The sequence below is a fragment of the Anarrhichthys ocellatus genome, unplaced genomic scaffold (assembly GCF_004355925.1).
Source record: "Anarrhichthys ocellatus isolate YVR2014 unplaced genomic scaffold, GSC_Weel_1.0 scaffold99, whole genome shotgun sequence".
Lineage (NCBI taxonomy): Eukaryota > Metazoa > Chordata > Actinopteri > Perciformes > Anarhichadidae > Anarrhichthys > Anarrhichthys ocellatus.
This window is the reverse complement of record NW_022280129.1, coordinates 970056-992241: the sequence shown is the minus strand read 5'-3', so window position 1 is coordinate 992241 and position 22186 is coordinate 970056. Positions and strand designations below refer to the sequence as shown.

Here is a 22186-nt window from a genome sequence, read left to right as displayed (position 1 = left end):
TCTCTCTGGACTCTCTGGTCTCTCTCTGCTCTCTCTCTGGTCTCTCTGGTCTCTCTCTGTCCTCTCTGGTCTCTCTCTGGTCTCTCTGGTCTCTCTCTGGTGTCTCTCTGGTCTCTCTCTGCTCTCTCTCTGGTCTCTCTCTGGTCTCTCTCTGGTCTCTCTGCTCTCTCTCTGGTCTCTTTCTGGTCTCTCTCTGGTCTCTCTCTGGTCTCTCTCTGGTCTCTCTGCTCTCTCTGKGCTCTCTCTGGGCTCTCTCTGGTCTCTCTCTCTCTGGTCTCTCTCTGCTCTCTCTCTGGGCTCTCTCTGGTCTCTCTCTGGTCTCTCTGGTGTCTCTCTCTGGTCTCTCTGGTCTCTCTGCTCTCTCTCTGCTCTCTCTGGTCTCTCTCTGGTCTCTCTCTGGTCTCTCTGCTCTCTCTCTGGTCTCTCTCTGGTCTCTCTGCTCTCTCTCTGTCTGGGCTCTCTCTGCTCTCTCTCTGCTCTCTCTCTGCTCTCTCTCTGGTCTCTCTGGTCTCTCTGCTCTCTCTGCTCTCTCTCTGGTCTCTCTCTGGTCTCTCTTTACTCTCTCTGACCACTTTTCTCTCTTCGGAGAACGTTATGTGAAATAACTTCTCTGACTCAGGTTCTCTCCGACTGTTGGGTCTCTCTGTCGTGTGTGTGTAAACCTCACTCGAGTCGAGGGCGATACTTATCAGAATACACATATTTGATTGGCTGAGCAGCATCACGTGATGTGATTTACAACGCATGTAACTGGTCGGTGTGTCTCCTGGACTGCGGAACAAGTCGTAAAGGATAGAAAAACTGTGCCAGTTAAAACAGAAGCGCTCCGTTAAAATGTAATAATTCTCAATTATCTATCAGTTGTAGGTCCAGGGTCCACAGACACCGGCTTCTGGGTCCGGATCCGGACCGCGGTCCGCCTATCAGTGACCCATTCACTAGAGTTTTAAAGATATGTTACTCCTTTCAGTTCTTCAACCAAGTGAGACAACACACTGATCCACAACCGATATATTATGGATACACATCTGCACACAGCTGGCTCCACTGTAGTTAATCTGAACTGTGACCTTTGACCCCCATTATGGAAGCTGTCATCTCATACTGCTTCCCCTGCTGCAGTGGCCATGGTAACAGTTACCAGGGCTGCAGATGTGGAGTCCAATGGATGTGGAGTCTGCAAGCAGGGACGGAGGCTCTCATTGGTAATCTCATTTTAGTGCTAATGTCTTTGTTGAAGGAGGATTGAGTTCTACCTATGATAAGGTTCACTGGGTAACTTCCATCATAGCACATCAGAGCCTGCACATGTTGAATATAACTGTGTCGATGGGGAGATGTAGATGGTAACTGGGAACTACCTGTAGAAGAGCACTGGAATATAGACACATAGTCAGACAACCTCTTTGGACACTGGAGTTCCAAAACAGAAACTTCAAAATAAGAGCTCACAGCACAGCACAGTTGAGTTTAGTTAAATGTGATAGTACTTTTGGTTAAGAGGTGTGCTATGAGCCTTAGCAAACTGTTTCATGTCCTGTTGGATGAACAAGGAGGCACTTTGAATGCTCAGGTGATTGGACATGAAAAGGATTTAAAGATCAATATTTAAGACGTCTAAAGTCAAGAAATAAAGTAAAGGAAATTAAACTAAATCCATTCTAAATGAACACCACCGTAATAGCTTTTCAGTCCCTTGTTCAGGTAATATAATCTATCCAGGGTACACTGAGTTTTTAAGTTTCATATCTTATATCCTCTTTGGCTGCTGTTATGTCTCCATCAGATCAGTAAGCAGCATCTGCAGACGGTCAAAGAGCGTTTCCAGGCGTTCCTCAACGGAGAGACCCAGATCGTTGCTGATGAGGCCTTCATCAATGCTGTCCAGAGCTACTACGAGGTGAGTCTGTGTTATCTGTTGCATGGATGTTTCACTCTGTCACCAGTATACTTACAAAACGGATATCTAATTTAGTCTTTTTTTAACCCTGCTATGAATCCTTTTCATTGAATTCATATATATTCACATATGTATTATATACGGCTGCTGTGTTTGGTAAGACATTAACGCCGGCCTTTTGTGGCTGTATGTGACCTCTGACATCCCTGTAGAGGAAACAAAGACACTCTCTCTTTAGAATCAGTTAAATACTTGATACTTGAACATCATTCGTAAAACAATAAATGTCTAAACTACATTTTGCAAGCTGTTTAGTTCCCCTTGCTAGCTGTTTGAAATGAATCTGTCCAAGCAGGAACACTAATAATGTGAAGAAAGTATCCTCAGCGGAGATAACTTAGCTCTGATAAATGATGCAGAGCGTGCACTGAGCTCCTCCAGGCAGTCTTAGTAATATGCTCCCAAAGCAGGATTCAGTGGGCTGGATTCACCAAGAATACAAGAGGGAAATAAAACGAGCCAGCATCTTCTCTACACCTCACATTTCTTTACAGTTTCGGTGGAACTGTTCATTTATAACTTTAGATTTGACATATAACCGGCGCTACTCACAGAAAGTACAATGAGCTTCAGATCTTTGACATTGCGACACGTTGTTACCCATCACATGGCACTTGGTCAGGACCGCTTGGCATCACTTTTGAATGCCCTGGGCAACCCTTTAGCGTCATCATGCACATGCAGGGTTTCTGATAGATTTCAACACGTGAGTAACATTGCGTTTTTTAAGAAGCTACGTACATGACGTGAGCGGAGTACATTACAAACGTGACGTAAATTAAGTGTGTTATGTTGGTACATTACATGACATAATAGCATGGCAAAAAGAATATAATTCAAATATAATTTGTGTTTTTAAATAACTTAAAACATTACTTTTTTTCAATGTCTACTTTAAAATACACTAAGACTATGAAATGTAAACTTTTGTCCAGATATTGTGTCGGTTTATAAGGTAAACCTAGCTCAGACGCAGTCCCACACAGGTTCACCATTCTGATGTTGCCTCCTCTTCACACTTCGGAAATCCATTATAGCGCACGTCTCTATTCCCATTCAGTGGTGAAAGAGCAAAATCAGCACAAGCACAAATATCTCCTTTATTTATCGACCCCTTCAGAGATTTGCCTATCAAAATATTTTCTTCATAAGTTTCTTCAAGGCTTCTACTCGTACTGACTGTGTTCTTCTACCACTGAATGGCAATAGGACCTGTGCGTCTCAATAGCCCTCCATCTCTTAAGTCTGTTAATAGCAATAGTGGTGTGCTGTAAGGGATTTACTAAGTGTAAAGAGGAAGCAGCTTTAGAAGAGAACCTGTGTGGGTTAATAAGTGACAAACTACGAGTGAATTAGTTATGAACAAGACCTCCTATTAGGATGGGGAACATATGTTACTTAAGAGTAGACCATATGTATTACTGTAAGTGTTCATTATTGTGCTACTGCCACCTTATGAGGCCCATACTTCATCATTTTATGATCCTAATTTATGTACAACTTATTTATTTAATATAATGAAGAAGTAATTAGGAGGTTAGAGAGAACTCTTCAACACCTAGTAGAATATAGTCATGCAGCATAAGGCATTGATAAGTGCCTTATAACGACTAATAAAGAGCCAATATGCTTCTTATATGCAACTTTTTAATGGTGAATATGTGTACCTTAATATAAAGAGTTACTATGTAAAATGTTACACTATTAATACAGCTCTTTAAAACCAAACCTTTGGCGAGTAGATTCACACATGTAAAACAAGCCTGTTGTGAATTCGCCACACATGCTCAGACTTCAGATTTCCTTCAGAGCGCAGTTCACAAATCAGTCATTACAACATTAGTGCGTAATCACTATCTGTGTTTTCTAAAAGCTGGTCCAGGTACAGATGTTTGAAAGGGGAACGTTTGGAGATTTTAGGGCTTTTGGGTGCTAGAGCAAAAACAAGGCAGTGCATCTGTTGGGCTGGTGGCGCCGACACATTGACTGGGACTTCCTTATCAGTGAATGTGGCAGCACAAGCAAGCCAAATGAGAACAGCGTGATATTTAACAGATGAAGCTGGTGACACAGGTTATCCAATTCAATTAAAACCAAAAGCTCTCAGCCCGGCTTTAGCTTCAGGCTCAAACGGACACAGGCAGACAGAGAGCGGAAGGGAGAAGAGACAGAAATAGAAAGATAGAGTCCTGTCACCTGTTTTCAGGCACCCATCAATTACAAGCTACGGCCTTCCAAGTATGTTTGTGATTGAAGCCTTTCCTTCATACTCTTAATTGGTAGAAAAACAACGTTAAGAAGTTAAGAACAGAGGTTAATGTACAGGATGGCTATTAGGAGGGTACGTTGTTGTTGTTTTTTAAACTTTTTATTTATTTCTTTTTTTCAGTTGCTGCTGCACTGAACAAAAAACGCGACAAACATCGTCAATGACAAAAAACAAACAAACAAATAGACAAAAAAAAAGGAAATAAAAATAAAATAAAATAAAAGGGGGGGGTCACCATTCACTCTTAACAAACATTGTTCTATTCTTTTCAGGTCACCTGAGAACACTACTCATCTTTTCCTTTGTAAACAGTCCATTTTCTCCAGCGTTGATCGTGGATCCCTACTTTGATCCTTAGAAAAAGAGTCAATTTTTCCATAGAATATATTTCCTCCACAATGTCCAGCCACTCTCCTGGGCTTGGAGGGTCACTTTTCAACCAGCTCCTTGTGATGGCCTTTTTACAAGCGAGTGTCAAGATTTTAAAGAGGTAGAAGTCCTTTTTTTGAATTATGTCGCCAGGTATCATTCCCAGGTACACAATCCGGGGGTCCCTAGGAATCTTGTAGCCTAGAATCTCCTCCAGAGTCTGAATAACTCTGTCCCAGAATGCTTTTTTTTTTTTTGGAATATTTTATTTTTCCAAGTATTTTAAGAATGCAAGAGAGCATACAGAACACAGTACATTAAACATTACAAAAAGGTACATAAAAAACAAACAAACAAAAAACACAAATAGGAAATAAAATTAAGTAAATAAGTAATTCCCCCCACCCAAACGAAACAAGAAAACAACAAAAAAGGTTGGTGCATAAAGTGACACAGTGTATATTGTAAATCAGAGCTCTAAATAGTTAGTCCTGTGGTACTGTTAGTGTTGTACCCATGTACTCCAAATAAGGCTGCCAGATTTTCAAAAATAAATGATATCTCTTTCTGAGACTATATGTAATCTTTTCAAGAGGAATACAACTGTTCATTTCCACAGACCATTTGTCGATGAGAGTGGGGGAATCAGACTTCCACGTCATTGCGATACATTTCCTGGCCACATAAAGCAAGTTCTGCAAGTTTAATTTGGAGCTTCGTTAAAGACCTGTTGAGAGTTGTGAAGTTTCCCAGTAAACATAGCTCAGGATCTAATGGAAAGGTAATGCCTGTGATCTTAGTTATTGTATTACAAAAGTCATACCAAAAGGACCTTACCTTTGTGCAAAGCCAGGTACAGTGTAGGAAGGAGCCAACCTCTATACCACATCTGAAACACATTTCTGACAATTCAGGTTTGGATTTATGTAGCTTCTGTGGGGTGAGGTACAGCTGATGAAGAAAGTTATAATGAACAAGTCTGTACCAGGCATTAACCGTTGCTGACAAACTGTTCAGGCACAAATCTGACCAGAGTTCTTCATCAATTGTTATATTCAAGTCTGATTCCCATCTCATCCTGGATCTGTGTAGTCCTGGTTTTGGGCCCTCATTCAGCAACATGGAGTACATTTTAGAAATAAATTTGTACACATTTCCCTGGTGAAGCAATTTTTCCACGTTAGTTAACACAGGTAGAGTCATTCCAGGGCCCAGGTTGGTTCTCAAAAATGATCTTAACTGGAGGTAACAAAAGAAAGTTCTACTGGGCAAATCATACTTTGTCTTCAGTTCTTCAAAAGGCACGAGGAGTCCTTTATCAAAGCATGCAGAATGCTTGTATTTTTATACATGTCCAGAAAATGTGTGAGTGGTTAGCATTCATCCGCCCACACTGTCTCCAGCATGGCTGCTCTTTGCCCAACTGTTTATATTTTATGTGGGGTGTTATAAAAAAGCGGATTAAGTTCTTCCATCCGAATTCCCTCAATCTTCTAGAGCTGGTGGATGTTTGTTGCGTTCTACACATGGAATGCCAATCACTATTCGACAGTTCAACGTTCCATTTCAGTTTTACATATAGTGTGTTTCTTCCGTTTCGTTTTTGTAAACTCCTGTACAGTTTGGAGACCAACTTTGAGGGGGTTTGTTTGTACGCACCTGTCAACACTTCAATCACTTCATTACCTTCAGATGAAACCCCTTTTTTAATTTCTGTATCATAGAAATGTCTTAGCTGTAAATATCTGAACATGTCCCCATTTTCTAAATAAAATTCTCTTTTGAGTTTTTCAAAAGTTTTAAAATTGTTTCCCTCTATGAGTGTACATACCGCTGTTATCCCTTTTTCTCTCCAGCGTACAAAAGTATTATCTATCAGTCCAGGTCTAAACCTGGGGGTCTGAGACGGCCAAATCAGAAGTTTACTGTCTCCTTCCAGTTTGTATTTTTTGACTATCTCATTCCAAATTTTCAGTGAATCTTCTAAGATGGAATTTTCTCCCTTTTGGTCAGTATATTCTTTTCCACCTAGCCTGGCCTGAGGTTGAGATTGACCCAGATTTAGCTCAATGTGTTTCCATCCAGCTTGATACTCCGGGGAGCACCAATAAACAATGTACCTCAATTGGGCCGCGTAGTAGTATTCTCTGAGATTTGGCAGTGCTAGTCCTCCGTTTTCTTTGTCAATTTGGAGTGTCTTAAATTTTACCGTTGGCCAGATAAACCGGGATATCTGTTTGTCCCATGCTGTAAACTGAGATTCTGACTGGTAATGATAAGAAGAGGTAGAGCAACCTTGGCAGTACATTCATTTTCACCACCTCAATTCTTGAACTAAAGTCCAGTACTAGTGTTGACCATTTTGTTATATCTTTCTGTATCCTATCGTTTATTATATTGTAGTTTGTTTCATATATTTTGTTCATTTCCTGAGTCATTAGCACTCCCAAGTATTTTATTGATTTTGCTTCCCACTTCAGTTTATATTTCTGCCTAATTGCCTTACTTGGTATGTAGTTAAGAGAGAGTAACTGTGTTTTTGTAATGTTCAGTTTATAGCCCGACATCCGACCATAGTCAGCCAAAATTGTCATAAGTTTGGGAATTGTTGAGTTGGGATTTTGGAGATAGGTAATAATGTCATCTGCAAAAAGTCCTATTATATGTTCCTCCTTTGCTATATTGATCCCTTTCAGCTCTTTAGCCTGATAGCCTGAGCCAGAGGCGCTATGAATATTGCAAAGAGGGAGGGGCTAAGGCAGCAACCCTGGCGAGTGCCTCTAAACAGCTTAAAACTACCTGTCAGATGGCCATTGATCTTTATTCTAGTGGTTGGGTCTCTATATAAAGATTGTATGCACCTAATGAATTGGTTATTAAAACCCAGCCTCTCTAGCACTCTGTACAGAAAAGACCAGCTGACTCTATCAAATGCCTTTTCCGCATCGAGACTGACCAGAGCTGCACTTAGATGTTGTTTGTTAGCCTGTTCTATAATGTGTAAGGTTCGTCTGATGTTATTCTGTGTTTGTCGACCTTTTATAAACCCTGTCTGATCTTCATTTATTAATTCGGGTAGAAAGTGTTCAATTCTTTTTGAGATTATAGATGTAAACAGTTTATAATCTACATTCAATATAGAAATTGGAAGGTAAAATAAACAACCTTCTTTATTTTTACCTTCTTTTGGGATGACTGATATCACGGCCTCTGTCCATGATGGTGGTGCTTCAGCTTTGCTGAGTGCCCAATTTAAGGATTCTAGCAATACAGGGGCGAGGTCTTCTTTAAAGATTTTGTACCATTCATTCAGAAAACCGTCACTCCCTGGGCATTTATTTGTTTTCAATTTACTAATCGCCAAGTCCAATTCTTTTTTGTGATGGGGCAGTTAATTCGTCGTTTTGTATTTTTCCTATGGAAGGAAGATCTAATGATGACAAGTATTGTTTAATGTTATCTTCATTGACAATCTTAGGCTGTACGTATAAGGTTTCGTAGTAATCTTTAAAAGTTTTATGAATTTCTTCAGGTTCGTAGGTTATCTTATTAGTTAAAGGATCTCTGATCTTGTGTATTGAATTAATAATTTGTTGTTTCCTGAGACGTGCTGCTAAGATTTTTGTTGCTTTTGGGCCCGATTCATAAAAAGTTTGTTTTGTGAATCTCAATTTCTTTTCTAGTTCGTCATTCAAGATGTTCAATATTTGTTTGTTTAGTTCTTTTATCTGGTTTGACAATCCTTTGTCCCCATCTTTTTGTTGTTGTTTCTCTAGTTTTCTCAATGTTTTCTCTAATTCATCGTATTTTGTCCTCTTCATCTTATTTAAGTATGCTGTTCTTGAAATTAATCTCCCTCTCATTATTGCTTTAACCGTGTCCCATACGATGGTTGGGCCTACCAGGCCATTGTTGTTATCTTTTATGCAGTCACCAATTTCTTTCTTAATCTCATTTAGAGTGGTCTCATTATTTAAAATGCTAATATTTAGTCTCCATAATGTACTCTTCGGTCTGTTATTCAAATAAATAGTTTAATAGATTGCATTGTGATCTGATAAATCTGCTGATCCTATTGAGCACTCCTTCACCCTATGTCTGTCTGTAGTATTCATTAGGAAATAGTCTAATCTGGAGTGCACCTGATGAGTAGCTGAATAGTGAGTAAAGTCTTTTTCTAGTGCGTGGAGGTTCCTCCAAACGTCGAACATTCCTATCTCTTTAATTAAAGTATTGAGGTCTTTTGACCGATGGGATTTATGTCTTTTTGTACTTGTCGTATCGATAGAGTAGTTTAGAATTGTGTTCCAATCTCCAGCACAGACGAAAATTCCTTCACTTTCAGAAATTATTGTATCAAATAGTAATTTAAAGAATTGTCTATCACTTTCTGGAGGGGCGTATATATTAACAAATGTGACCAGAACGTTATCTATCCTTCCTTTGATTATTATATATCTGCCCTCTTTGTCTCCCTTTTCCTTAATCAGTTCAAAGTTAAGGGAGTTGGAAATCAGAGTAGCTACTCCTCTTTTTCGACTATTTTTACAAGAGCTGAAATAAGAGTTTAAGTACCCAAACCTTTTCAGCTTATTATGTTCTTGTTTCGACATGTGTGTCTCTTGTAGAAATATGACTTGTGTATTATCCTTTTTAATTTTTGCTAGCACTCTACTCCTCTTGACTGGATTACTCAGACCATTCACATAATACTTGAGATAATTCTCAAGTTATGTGACCCTATCATACATATACCAAATAATAAATGAGATTGTTGCCCCCCAAAACAAAGTCCGAATGAAAACATCAACTGTGAAACACAAAAGTAAACAGACCTCCAATCGAAAAGGAGGCTCTTGCTCCTCCTCAACTGTGACCCCGTTGGTGGGTCGAGGGTGATGCCTCTCGTTGGGAGAGGGCCCTGCATTAAGGATGGCTGGTGAGTCAAACAGCGGTAACTCTACCATCCTGTGAGTCCAACGTAACCCATGAAAAAATGAACCCGTCACTCCCAGACACATAGTGATCAGTATAAAGCCAAAATGCAAATATATCATAATCCTGTTGAGAGTCTCAGAATTGTAACAGTCATACCGGGTCGTGCAGCTTGCGTCTCCGTTCATGTTTGCTCGATGCGTCCCCTCTGGAACTCCTGGAGTTTATCCCTTGCTCTCTGGGCCGCAGCTGGTCCTCTCTCCCGACGACCCGATGCCTGCTGCCATCCCAATAGATCACGAAGCCGTGTTTCCAGGTTGCTCTCTCCTTCGGTAGTCTCCCGCTCTTCCACGGGAAAACCGCGTCTCTTCAGCTCCCGCTGCGCTTCTTGTGCACTAGTGTAAGTTCGGGTCCCTGTATCCCAGTGAATCCGTATATTCGTGTATGGTGTTTGGAAACGAATCCCCTTTTCCTTTAACGCTTTGTTTATCCCATTGTATTCCCTGCGTTTCTTGACTATCTCAGTCGCATAGTCGTGGTCGAAGTATAGAATTCTGTTGCCCAGTTGGATTTTTCCCTTTTTCCAAGCTTCTCTCAGTACCATGTCCTTGGTTGTGAACTCCTGGAAATTGATAATAATAGGTCTCGGTGGGGCTTCGGGTTTCTGCACCCCGGACCGATGAGCCCGCTGTATTTTCAAATCCAATTCTTGTGGTAATGGCAGCTCACTTCTGAGGAGTTTAACGATGAACTGTGGTACCGAGTTTCCCTCCTCTCCCTCTGGCACTCCAAAGAGGCGCATGTTGTTTCTCCTGGACCGGGACTCTAAGTCCGTTAGTTTTTGCTCGCCTCCACCACCCAACCCTCCACCTGTTCCACGCGTGTCTCCGCTTCTCCAGCTCGGTCGGACAGACTCTGCATTTCCGTCACTAGTTTGTCAAGTTTGCCGTTAATTTCTTGTCCCATGTGAATAATGTCCTGTCTCAGGCAGTCGTTGTCCCCCTTGAGATCATTTTATAGCTCCTTTATCGCCCTAATTATGTCACCGGGATCTATGCTCGTTCCGGGGCTCCTCCGGCCTTCAGCTGCTTCACTTTGATTGCTAGCTTGATCTGCTTCGATGTTGTTAGCTTTCGCCGCCGAGGAGCCTTTATCTTGAGTTTTTTCATTTTTTCTTCTCTTTTATGGCTTCTGGTGATTATTTTCCCACTCATCTACCCCTTTCACTGATAAATATCGAATTTTCGAGTTTTTCCGTGGGTATATTGCGATATATCTGGGAGCGCGGTTTCACTCTGCGTCTAACTACTCCATGGGCATACCGGAAGTCAGTCTCCGGAGGGTACGTTGTTTTAATACTCACTTACCTCAAGTGGCGCCAAGCACCGGTTTTATTTGGATTTTTCTAGGTTTTATTAAGTCTCTGGAATTTCTCAATACAATGGGGGCTAATTTAATTCAATTTCTGGTTTTCACAACACTGAAAAATGAAAATGACAAAACAAATAGATGTCCCTGTGATCCTGGATAATCCACAGACCTCACTGTCAGCAGAGACAAAGTCCTCAAAATGTGTTTTATACTCCATTCACTAGCTAGGACCCCGCCTCAGCCGAGGGTGAACTTTCATCGATTATTTGGAGCGTTGAGGAATGGTTGAGGGAGATTAAGCCAGGGTGAGACTTTAGCGGTTTGGGGAAGGCTTAGTTGAGGATCCACCGCGGCTCCCGGTCCTTGCAGACCCCCAAAAGAAACCCTCCTAAGAAAGCAGGGCTGCCTGCCTATTGCGCAGGTCGTTGAAGCTGACGAGTGTAAAGTTGGTAGGCTTGGGAGGATAGGTTATCAACGATGAGTTCTGCTGATCGATGATCGGCAAAATTAAGGTAGGATTTATGGGTTTAACGACAGTGTTGAATTTGGCGAAACCGATGTGCCAGGTGCCCTGGCTAAGTTAACTTGCTGTGGTCGCTGAAAGTAAACGGCGGGAGGGTACTGGCGTTGCTACCAGGTGTCCCGGCTACGGCAACTTGCTGTGGTTGCTGGAAGTAGGTGGCGGAGGGCACTGGCATCTCAGTGCCAGGTGCCTTGACTAAGGCAAATTGCTCTGTTTGCTTGAAGTAGGTGGCGGGGGCACTGGCATCTCGGTGCTAGGTGGGGTGGAAAGAAACTATTCAATAATAGCGAGTGAGTCCTATAATACTGTATAGCTTATAAAGGACCTGTAAACCACGTGTTTACTACGACTGTAGTGGAACGCCATAGTTTCACGCGCTGAGCTACCCAGTGTATTAGAAGTCTGTTGCTGGAGGTGTTACTGTGTTCTTCCAGTGAGACCTGAAAGGGTTGAGAGGTTGCCCATGATGCTGTAGCTTTAGCAGCATCCTTTTCTCAAGATCTACCCCCAGCATAGAGCCAGCCTCCCTGATGAATCATTATTTGTAAATCAGAAATCTTTTGGATAAAATAATACAACTAATCTGTCAGTTCACAAATTGATTGCAGGTCTTCCTGAAAAGTGACCGCGTGTCTCGGATGGTGCAGAGCGGCGGCTGCTCGGCCAGCGACTCTCGGGAGGTTTTTAAGAAGCACATAGAGAAGCGGGTGCGCAGTCTGCCTGAGATCGACGGCCTGAGCAAAGAGACAGTGCTGAGCTCCTGGATCGCCAAGTTCGACACCATCTACCGAGGTGAGGAGGACCCCAGAAAGCACCAGCAGAGAATGACGGCCAGCGCCGCCTCCGAGCTCATCCTCAGCAAGGACCAGCTGTACGAGATGTTCCAGCAGATCCTGGGCATCAAGAAGTTTGAGCACCAGCTCCTCTATAATGCTTGCCAGGTCAGTCCTCAATTGTATGGTGTTTAACATTTCATATATGTCTGTCCATCTTTCCCTTCAGTTGTTTATTTATGTGACACAATGACATCATTTCGGGTTGTTAGCGTATCCTCACCAATTACAAGTAGCTGACATATCCATCCAGTTGATGTGGCATTGGTTTGGTACAAGCAGTTAACGTTTGTTGATCAAAGAAACATGCTGATTTAAGAGTTAATTCCCGCCTAAAAAGCTCTAAACCATAGACTGTATATCTATAACAAGTGGATGTAGTCATTGTGACCTCACTTATTGGTTTGTGGACTGCTGTTACAAAGCCTCAAGTTCGGAGAGGGTCGAGCTAAGGTAGCCACGCCCAAACTTCTGGATAATTAATCATTTTTACCAAATTACTCCACATAAAGGGAAGCCAAAAGAACCAGTCCGTCCTTCACTTTAATATCGGAGCCTTACTGAGAATGCACATGAAAAACAAGGTATGACTATAAAAGTTCTGTCCGTACAATCCACACAGAGTCCATCCTCCGTTTGTTCATCTTGTCTCAGTCCTGCAGCTGGCCACACTGTCACCATCAGTGTGATGATTCGACCCAAAATGGTGCTGAAAAAGCTTTTTACTATTTAAAAAGCCATTGACCAGAATTAGCAGTTGCTACACTGTAAATTATTAGACTGTGAAATCCCAATAAATTACTGGCTAGTAATTACAATGGTTTCACAGTAAGGTACAGTAATGTTTTCACGGTAAATTATTGTGAAAACACAGCAGTAAACTGTGACTTCATAGTAGCTATGGCAGTATATTACTGTAATTTAACAGTATGTTATTGTAGAATTACTGTATTTTACTGTAACTACTAGATTACTGTGATTTAGCAGTACGATGTTGTAGATTTACATCTGGACTGTAGTTTACATTGTGTGCTTGAGGGCCACAATAAACCTATGATTTGTCTGAAGTCCACTAATGAAGTCCTAAACAACAAAGTATGAGTCCTGCTCTGTCTCCTTTGTAATCAAACTTTAGTCAACTATATGCAAAAAAACTACTTAGTTGAGCTCAGGGAAAACTACAATCGACAAAGGATGCAAACAAGGGTCTCCGGTGTCAGAATAAGAGACTCTGTACACCAAATTGTTGAAGGTTTTTCCCCAAAATGTTGTACGCAGTGGTCAGGGCCAGCAAGGCCTTCTCTGCTGGCCTAAACACAATCACAAAGTTATATCTATTTTATAATTTAATCATTTTTCTTAAATACACTACATGTATTATAATTTATAAACATATTTTCCCCATTATCTTATGTTCTCATTGCACAGCTACTGTCTTCCTCAGTTGCTCTGCTTCCAGTGCAGCTTGTTTTAAGTAGAGCTTTTATCCAATCAGATTTCACCTCTGTGTCTCTAGGTAAGAACAGAGGCCAGAGGCCTGCACACTCTCACCTGCAGCCAGTGCAGATTAAAGTAAATGGGGATGATATTGTTGATTGTCATAGTGTTCAACCAATCAGATCTTTAGTTTGACATGTTGGGCGTATTCTTTGACGTGTCAGAGCCTGCTAGCTGGCCTATAATGACGTCAGCATTAACGGGCAGCTCAGTTTTAAGGAGCAGCGCTGCAGTGAGGCGCAGCGTGTGCTGTGATTGGTCAGTGGGCGAGCACGTGACTATTGTGAAACGAAACTTAAAGTAGCCAGCAGAGGCTTAGTCAGAGTAGTAAGAGTTCAAATTGAAAGATATGGAAGAAATTATGACATTTTTTGCACGTTGCTTGTGTAGATTATTATTATTTTATCTAGCTTTGTTTTTTAACACTCAATGGCTGAAGGAGGAGAAACGGATTTCTGAGTTGGGATTTAACCGTGGCATTGAACTCTTTGTCAACAAAGAAAGGAGGTGGAGTTTGTCTTTAAGTGATCAGCATTTGGTAAGTCAACTGCGTTTGTTTTCTTACATCTAATATCTGAATGGCCCTCGAGTGTGTAGCAGAATGCGTGTTGCTGCAGGTCTGCTAGATTGATTTGTTGCTTTGTTGTCATATGAATATATGTGACTGGTTCTTGTGAGTTTGTTGTTGTCATTGTGTTAATTATATAGATTTGGACTATATGCATTATCCGTTAATTATGAAGCATCCCGTCATGCGTGGAGTTATTGTTTGTTAAAACCTGTTACCACTCCATTAAAATGAGCCTAAAAGGCCTATCCAAGGCATACCCAAAGTAAACTGAAAGCTGTTCTTGAACCGTTTGGAGTACATGCATGGTTTTGATCTCTTTTGAAAAGTAACACTCTGAAGGTTTTTCCCCCACAGTCAGAATCACTGTAAGTGCTACTGGCATTGAGTAATAGAAGTTTGAACACACTGAAGTAGAAGGTTTTTATTTCCGCCTGAATATGTTTCTGCAAACAGATGCCTGCAGATGACTATAGCTGGACTTAATAGCTGGAAAACACAATGGGACCACAGCATGAAGCCTTACCTAGTCCAAGTTCAAATTTGATAACAATACCACAGAAAATGAATATTTTAGACATGTTTTTCTAAGGGTATGTCAAGGCACATTCCAAAAAATAACATATGGGAACCCATAGTAACCATGGTCACATACCTAAGCTGTGTAGAAATGTGTATTCATAATTCAAACTAAAGCTTATTTATGTCTAAACAGTTATCTAGAAGTTATTTCACCATTATTTACCTTGCTAAGTTCTCCAAAACTTTTAAAAACCGCACTTTGGATTAAAGCACGGACATGGGGACCTGACTCGCGGTTTCACAGTAACTTCCACGTTCTGCCTCTAAATCCACGTTCTGCCTCTAAATCTAACCCCAGAAGCTGCATATCATTATTTTTGAAATTTCATTGGCTATACGAACCGTCAGTCATCAGAACGATCGGTTGCAATTGGCTCGAGCGTTACACGAAAGAAGAGGGGCGGGCACTTTCCTTCAACGCAGACTCTCGTTGGCTATTGTAGGCTGTAGACAGGACATGGAAGCTCCTAATAGGTCAAATGAAAAGGTCAGAGTGCAGCTGCCATTTTGAGACCCAGAGAGCGTCTCTGTTTACATGCAAACTGAAGTTACGTTCGAAAATGCATAAATAATTAGGCATATCTGCCGACTAATTTGAAATGATGCAACAGCAGTCCGTGGGTATTTATGGAATATTTTATTGGATTGGATCGTCTGGACCTTTGCCAATGTAACAAGAGTGTTTTTGTCTGAATATTATTGATGGGTGGATTATTATGAGGCTTCATCGGTGAGTTGCCTCGATTTTGTAACTGTTTGTTTGTGAGTTGGTGGTCTGACAGAGGCGTTGATTGTACCTGCTGTTGTGATTGTGTCTTGAAATGGTTTGCATCAATCGAATCACAAGAATCGTAGCTTTCCAAAGACATGTCGCATCAGTGCCTACCTATACACAGCAGTTGTGTACATGACACAGATGTACAGTTACCGCGGGCCGGCCGTCGGAGTAGCTTAGCGTAACCTCCCAGAAGTGCGGTGCCTCAGCTGTCTCTTGTTTTGTTTTGTTTTGTTCCGGGTTCAGAGGTCACAGCCCGTTGTCTACTACGTGAGCGCAGTCCACCGAAAACATTATATTTCCCACGATTTAAGCTTCTGCATATTCTAAATGCACTAGTATTATTCAAATGTATTGTTCGGTTCGTAAGCCTCGTACCAAATGGTTTAATACGAATACGTGTGTTATTAAACCCCTAGAAACAAATAACCGTAGCTTGCGCCTCATAATGAGGTTGTTAGGAGGTTTTTCAGCAGCAGGACAGCACTGAAGGCCCAGGTATAAAATGCACGGCCCTCCACTGGTTGTACGTCATGTTACTTCCATCCTTGCTTTTTGAGAAAGACCTATCTTTATTGTCACCGATTCTAATTTCTTCATGTGCAGAATAGTATTCATTGTGTCGAGGCTTTTTCAGGTTTTGTGGAAAACTGAATGCAGCGAAGCAGCCTGAGCACGGGGGAGGAACAATAAGACAGGCTGCTATACATAGATGATCCACTATTCAAGTGCCAGGTATTTCATGAATGGAAAATGAGTTATTAATACATGCAGAGCATAATGACAGGGCAGAGAGCCGGGCTGTAAAAGCAGATTGATGTGGTAATAATCTATCCGTTTGTCGGCAGCTGGAGGCTGGCCTACACTTGGATAGTCTTTTGTCAGAGCTCAGTCCGTCAGTGGAGAGACAGAGGGGGGGACCTGCTCACTGTCAGGGCTCCTTATCCTTTTATCTTGTCTTTTCTCCTACTGTTTCATTCCCACACTGGCTGGAGGGGGCTGCCGTACAGCATTCTAATGCCGGCTAAATCACACACACTAAAACACACTCTTGGTTTTTCACCCTGAGCCGACTGAGCCTGTAATACACAGACCACAGCTGAAGACTGCTCTGTATCAAATAGTTTGAAACACTGAAAATCTAAAAGGTTCTAATGAGAGCAAATGATTTTGTTCAAATATGTATTGATTCATTTTTTATTTTCAATTATTCTTTCATTAAATGCCCACCACCTGTCTAAAGTGATGTTTTTAATCGATTTAGTTTTACAAACATTCCCAAAATCCAATGATTAGTCAAATATAACTTTTAGAGTCACTCTTCTTTGCCGCTGATTGCTGATTATTGATTATTGATGAGCCATATCAGTCGATACAGATCATTTCTGTGGTTGTTTTTGTTTCATGTCGTTATAGCAGCTGGTATACAAGACTATGGTGTTTGTTGTGTGCATAAAAAAACAAAAAACAATTTCAATGATTATTCATAACAAAAATCTTGTCATTAAAGATTAGACAATAATCTCTGTAGTCAGTTTAAATCATATTTGACCAACAAGATAATCTCTGAAAAAACAACAAATTGTGCCATATTTCTCTTCCATATTTGAGCCAGATAAGCAACGAATATAGAAAAAGTAATATTACACACAACAAAGTGTGAAATGTTCACAGGCATCAACTGAAGAACACTAGAAACCTGCAGGAAAGCACAAGGCTTAATAAATGCTTTCCTTTTCAACTGCGTTGTAGTTGTTGACATTCTAGTTTATTGTTTTGTAACGGGTTGAAATTATTTTCGAAGTTGTTACTTTCCATTTATGTAAATTAGGTGAACACAATTAGAAACAACTTTAACATCATCAAACGCAACACCACCTCCAGCTTCATGACAGATCACAGAGTTCTGACACCGCATGAACAACTAACTAAGGTCGTCTTTCACTGCACTCTTGTAGTATATCCAGCAGGTGTTCTTTTCTGGTCACTCTGCATAATGAATCCTAAACATCTCTTCCATGTCAGACTGAGGCACACATTGGAAGGTTTTTTTCTTTTCTCCTCTCGTCATGGACAATTGCCATTTCTGGAGTAACACTCTGAATAAATGAGCTGTAAAGTGAGAAATCTGTTGCTGTCTTTTGCAATGCAGCTCTGAATGGAGACATGGGGGAAGGGATAATAGGAGGTCTTGTTGGTGATGGCGAGGCTGTTACTCTGCATTTGTGATGCTGCTCTGTAATCCTCAATGAATTATGAGTTTAATGCTATTTTCATTCCTGAGATATATGGCTGTGTGAAAGGCTTTGTTGCTCCATCCATCCAACAGCTCTGCAGTCTTCTTATTAGCCACAGCCTGATCTTAGGAGGGAGGCTATTATTAGAGACAGGCTTTTATAATCCAGTTGTTTTTTGAAATCACTTTTGAGTAAGAAGTCTGATCTGCCTGCATATTCCATTGTTGTTGCTGCAATTTGCTTTGAATACATAGTTCATAGAAAGCATATCAAAAGTGCACCAAATCAAGCAGACTTCTTTGTGTATACTATATTTGTCTCTCTCACACACACATACACATACACACACACACACACACACACACTCACACTCAGTGTATAAACTTGACATACTCAAGATTGAAATGTATATTACTGTTTAGCAGGTTTTGATATAGAAATGAGAGTGATGTGAATGTATGAAGCGGAGATATGGCTGTGAGGATGTGTTGTTGACATGAACCTTTCCTGTAAAAGAGTTATATGTAACATATTTCTTTGAAAAGAAGATCTACCCTAACATTAAAATCCAGCTAAAAGCAGCAATGTATTCCCAAAGTGTAGCCTCTGGCTCCATTGAGCTGTTTCTGGGCATTGGCTTTCTTATTCCTGGAGCAAACTGACCGGCTGCTAATGATGTGACCGCTGTTCTTTCTCGGAAAGTTGTTCAAAGACATTCTAGGATATGGCTAAAAATCATTGACAAAGCTAACAGCATGGCTTTCACAATGATTACTAAAGAACTAGCTAGTAGTTAAAGAACATCTAAAGATGAATCTGCATTAACAAAACATCCAAACGTCCATCAAATCGATTTATCTTTCAAAGTTGAGCTGACAATGGAACATTTCTGATCTATTTGTGCAATAAAATATAAGCTCTATATGACAGTTCCTAACGGGGCCAGTGTTTGTCTTCAGTCATCGAAGGGAGAGGGTTCAGCCAGCGTCAGCTGACTTACTTTCAGGGGTCCGAATGTGGGGATGGCAAGAAAACAGACTGTCAAAACGTACAGCAACAGGTAGTCCCGAGACCTCAGCACTGTTATCACTTATCTCTTATCATCCCAGATGTGACTAAGCAACAACTTACAGCATCAGCTCCCCCAGCTGCTTCAAACATATGTGCTCAAAAGGCTTTTGTAATTAACGTGTGTTAAACTGTTTTTGGTTCAGATGTTGCACCAATGAAACCTGAGCACATTGTATTGTTCCTGGAGAACACCTATATCAATGCTGTTCTGTAGTACCACTTGTACCTGGAGAGGCCAAAGTCAGTCACTGTAGCGTCCAGTCTGTCCTCAGTCCAGCGTGAGAGGACGAAGACGTAGAGCTGTCCCGAGGGTTTGTCAATAACACATCCATGGTCCGTATGTGTTTTGCACTTTCTTCATGTATGAAATCCAAAGTGGCAGAAACAAGTAAAAGACTCCTGTTTTAGTTAGTTGGTTGGCTTTTTGTTATAACTGAAAATGTAGATGAACGTGTGGACCAGATAGAAGAGGTGAAATGTGCCTCCAATTGTTTTAAAGCATGTGGCCACACATTGGCACATTCCACAGTGGAGTAACTGAACTGCAGAGAAGAAGAATGAGAGGGTAGAGAAGAGGATTGGGGTGTTGGAGGTAGTGTAAAATGGAACGAGAGGAGGATGACAGAGTTGAGCTGTTTAAACAGAGGAGGTGGTGATTAGAAGGAGGCAGATAGGAGGGGAGGCTCAGGCTATTACGGCAAACAAAGACATTTCAACTGAATGAGCAGTTTCCAGTTATCAGTGCTGGGTGTAAATATTGGCTTCATGGCGCAGGAGCTGCACTCTGTGGCTAATAACTGCCAATTAAAATCCAACCGTACCAAGCCACAGTTAAATAACTAATGTCGTACGAGGCATGTGGTTACTGTACAACAGAGCGTTCACTTGCAGTGGAGATGGCACAAAAAGAAATCATTGCGCGGTATGTAAGCCTTCTGAAAGCACTGACAGATGGCTTGCTGAATTAAAAGATGACATGACATCAATTGTAACTTTTGCAGAAATCTTCTTTTACGTGCGTCGAACACATGCACATCATTTGAACATGCTCTAAATCCAAAGCGACAGCATATGAGCTAATCCTTTAGTCCAGCTTGAGGTTGGAAATCCCTCTACTTAGCGGGATGTTGAAACATCCTTTGCCACACAAGCTTATGTCTTGACTTTGGCTCTACCCAGCAGGCTAACCAGCGTGTGTGTAACCTGGAGGTGACCCTGGTTAGGACCAGCAGGTTATGGCAGCTGGAATGGGTTTTGTCCCGCTGCTGTCATCCTTTGCCGCCGTGGCTCTACTCGGATGCTTTTGAAGAAGAGCCAGACAGATCGTTGCCCCTCCCAACGGGTTTCAAAGCAACATGTAGCTGTCTTCATTACGGAGTGACTACTGTATGATTCATGCACAATCAGCCAGATCATGAGCATCTCTATACAGAAGCTCAACCCAAGAGGCATAGAACTATGACCTATCATAGAGTATGTTTACGCTCCTACAGGCAGACGCTGCAGAAAGTCATTTTCTGTATTATCAAGCCTGTTAGCCAGTTATTCAGTACTGCATGGCTGCAGCTGTGTTACAACCAAAGGACAAAGAGATATAATGTATACAATAGTTGCTATGATATCTTACCAAAGGTTACTCCTCTGTTTTGTTCGTGCCATATCTACATTATACAAGTTAGATGGCAAATAAATGAACGTTGACTTTTCATTTCACACGGGAACAAACAGATGGCTGTTTGTTGGACCCATCCACCAGTCGCCCTGCTCTGTGTGCTCTAGCTGCCTTTGTACTTCCTTGTTCAAGGTTACATGGATTATACAAAAAACATGTCGTGGGATGTCTACAAGTTATGGAGCATTCTTTTTCATAGACATGGCTGCGAATGCTGGATGAGACCAGCCTGATTATTTCCTTCTAGTTCGTTTAAGTCTGAAACTATCTACGTATCCTCTTGTGCTCCAAAGAACCAAGGGTCAGCATTTGACCTCCACTACTGGTTTCATACAATGGTAAGTTTATGTAGAATGGAGGCAGTCCCCTGGGATCTAACCGCTGGAGCTGGGGTTTGGACTGGCTGAATTCAAGCTGACTGCTACCTGGGGGTACGTCTCCTGGAGCTGCAGCCTCCCGGCGGTGGGGGGGATGAGGCGAGGGTGCAAGTCGTTTTCTCATTTCGGGCACTTTGGATTTCATCCGATAAACAAACTATAACACACACATGGACCATGGATGTGTTACCCACAAGCCCTTGGTTTACCTCCACTACTTGGATATCCGGACTGAGGACAGACTGATGCTACAGTGACTCACTATCACCTCTTGAAGAACAAGTGCAGTTAAAAGACAAGACGGGCCGGAACTCACTGGTTGGACATCTCTGCAGCACAATACATTGACATATTTGGCATAATGTTGAAACAGTTAAAATGCAAACACATGCATGATTTCATATAGTACTTCCTGAAAGTACATCAACAGTCCTCAACAAGAACGACAAATTATGTTCAGAAATGAGCTGTATGAGCGTTTCATCATCTGGTGTCCCTCTCAGGACAACATCATCTGTCAGTGCATTCCAAATGCATATGACCATTACATATGGCCTTTCTGAGATACAGCAGATATACAGTATGACAGGGTATGAGGGAGATATGAGGGAGAGAGGGATTGGTTGTCCTCTCTGGTGGAGTAGAGGACTGGAACAGTGTAGAATGACATGAATGCTTTGTCCAGTAGAGGAAGAAGGAGGAGGTACTGTAACGCATACAGTACCTCATGTGCATACCCTTGCTGTGGAACTAAGAAAGGATTATCTTGCTTTACCTTGAAGTCACATAGAAGGCAGGAGCTCATTCATTGGACTTGTTTTTGATTGCCCTAAATCCTGACAGCAGATAAGTTTCTCTGATGGCTGACAGCAGATCAGACAGTTGTGCTTTTTTCTTTGTAAAGGACAGTGGTCACTGGGAAGCTCAGAAGAAAATACCTTTATTGTTTGTCATGTAAAGTCATTTGTTTACCTCAGCCTATTAGGGGCATCTTCAAGTAAATAAATCTACTTGACTAACTCGGGGCGACTGTGGCTCAGTGGTAGAGCAGGGTCGTACTTCAATCAGAGGATCGCTGGCATGGCTCTGCTAGTCCATGTCCATGTGTCCTTGTGTAAGACACTTAACCCCAAACTCCCACAGGCTG

General features: G+C 41.5%; 1 protein-coding gene across 14 annotated transcripts in view; it reads left to right on the top strand.

The window, feature by feature from the left end:
* Positions 1-22186, top strand: part of cadpsa (Ca2+-dependent activator protein for secretion a) — a 204370-nt gene that overhangs the window by 43237 nt on the left and 138947 nt on the right. For all 14 annotated transcript variants that reach the window (XM_031875896.1, XM_031875895.1, XM_031875894.1 and 11 more), the window contains exons 2-3: positions 1787-1900; positions 12036-12368. In XM_031875896.1, the coding sequence (XP_031731756.1) occupies positions 1787-1900; positions 12036-12368 (447 nt within the window). The remainder of the gene's footprint in view (positions 1-1786; positions 1901-12035; positions 12369-22186) is intronic.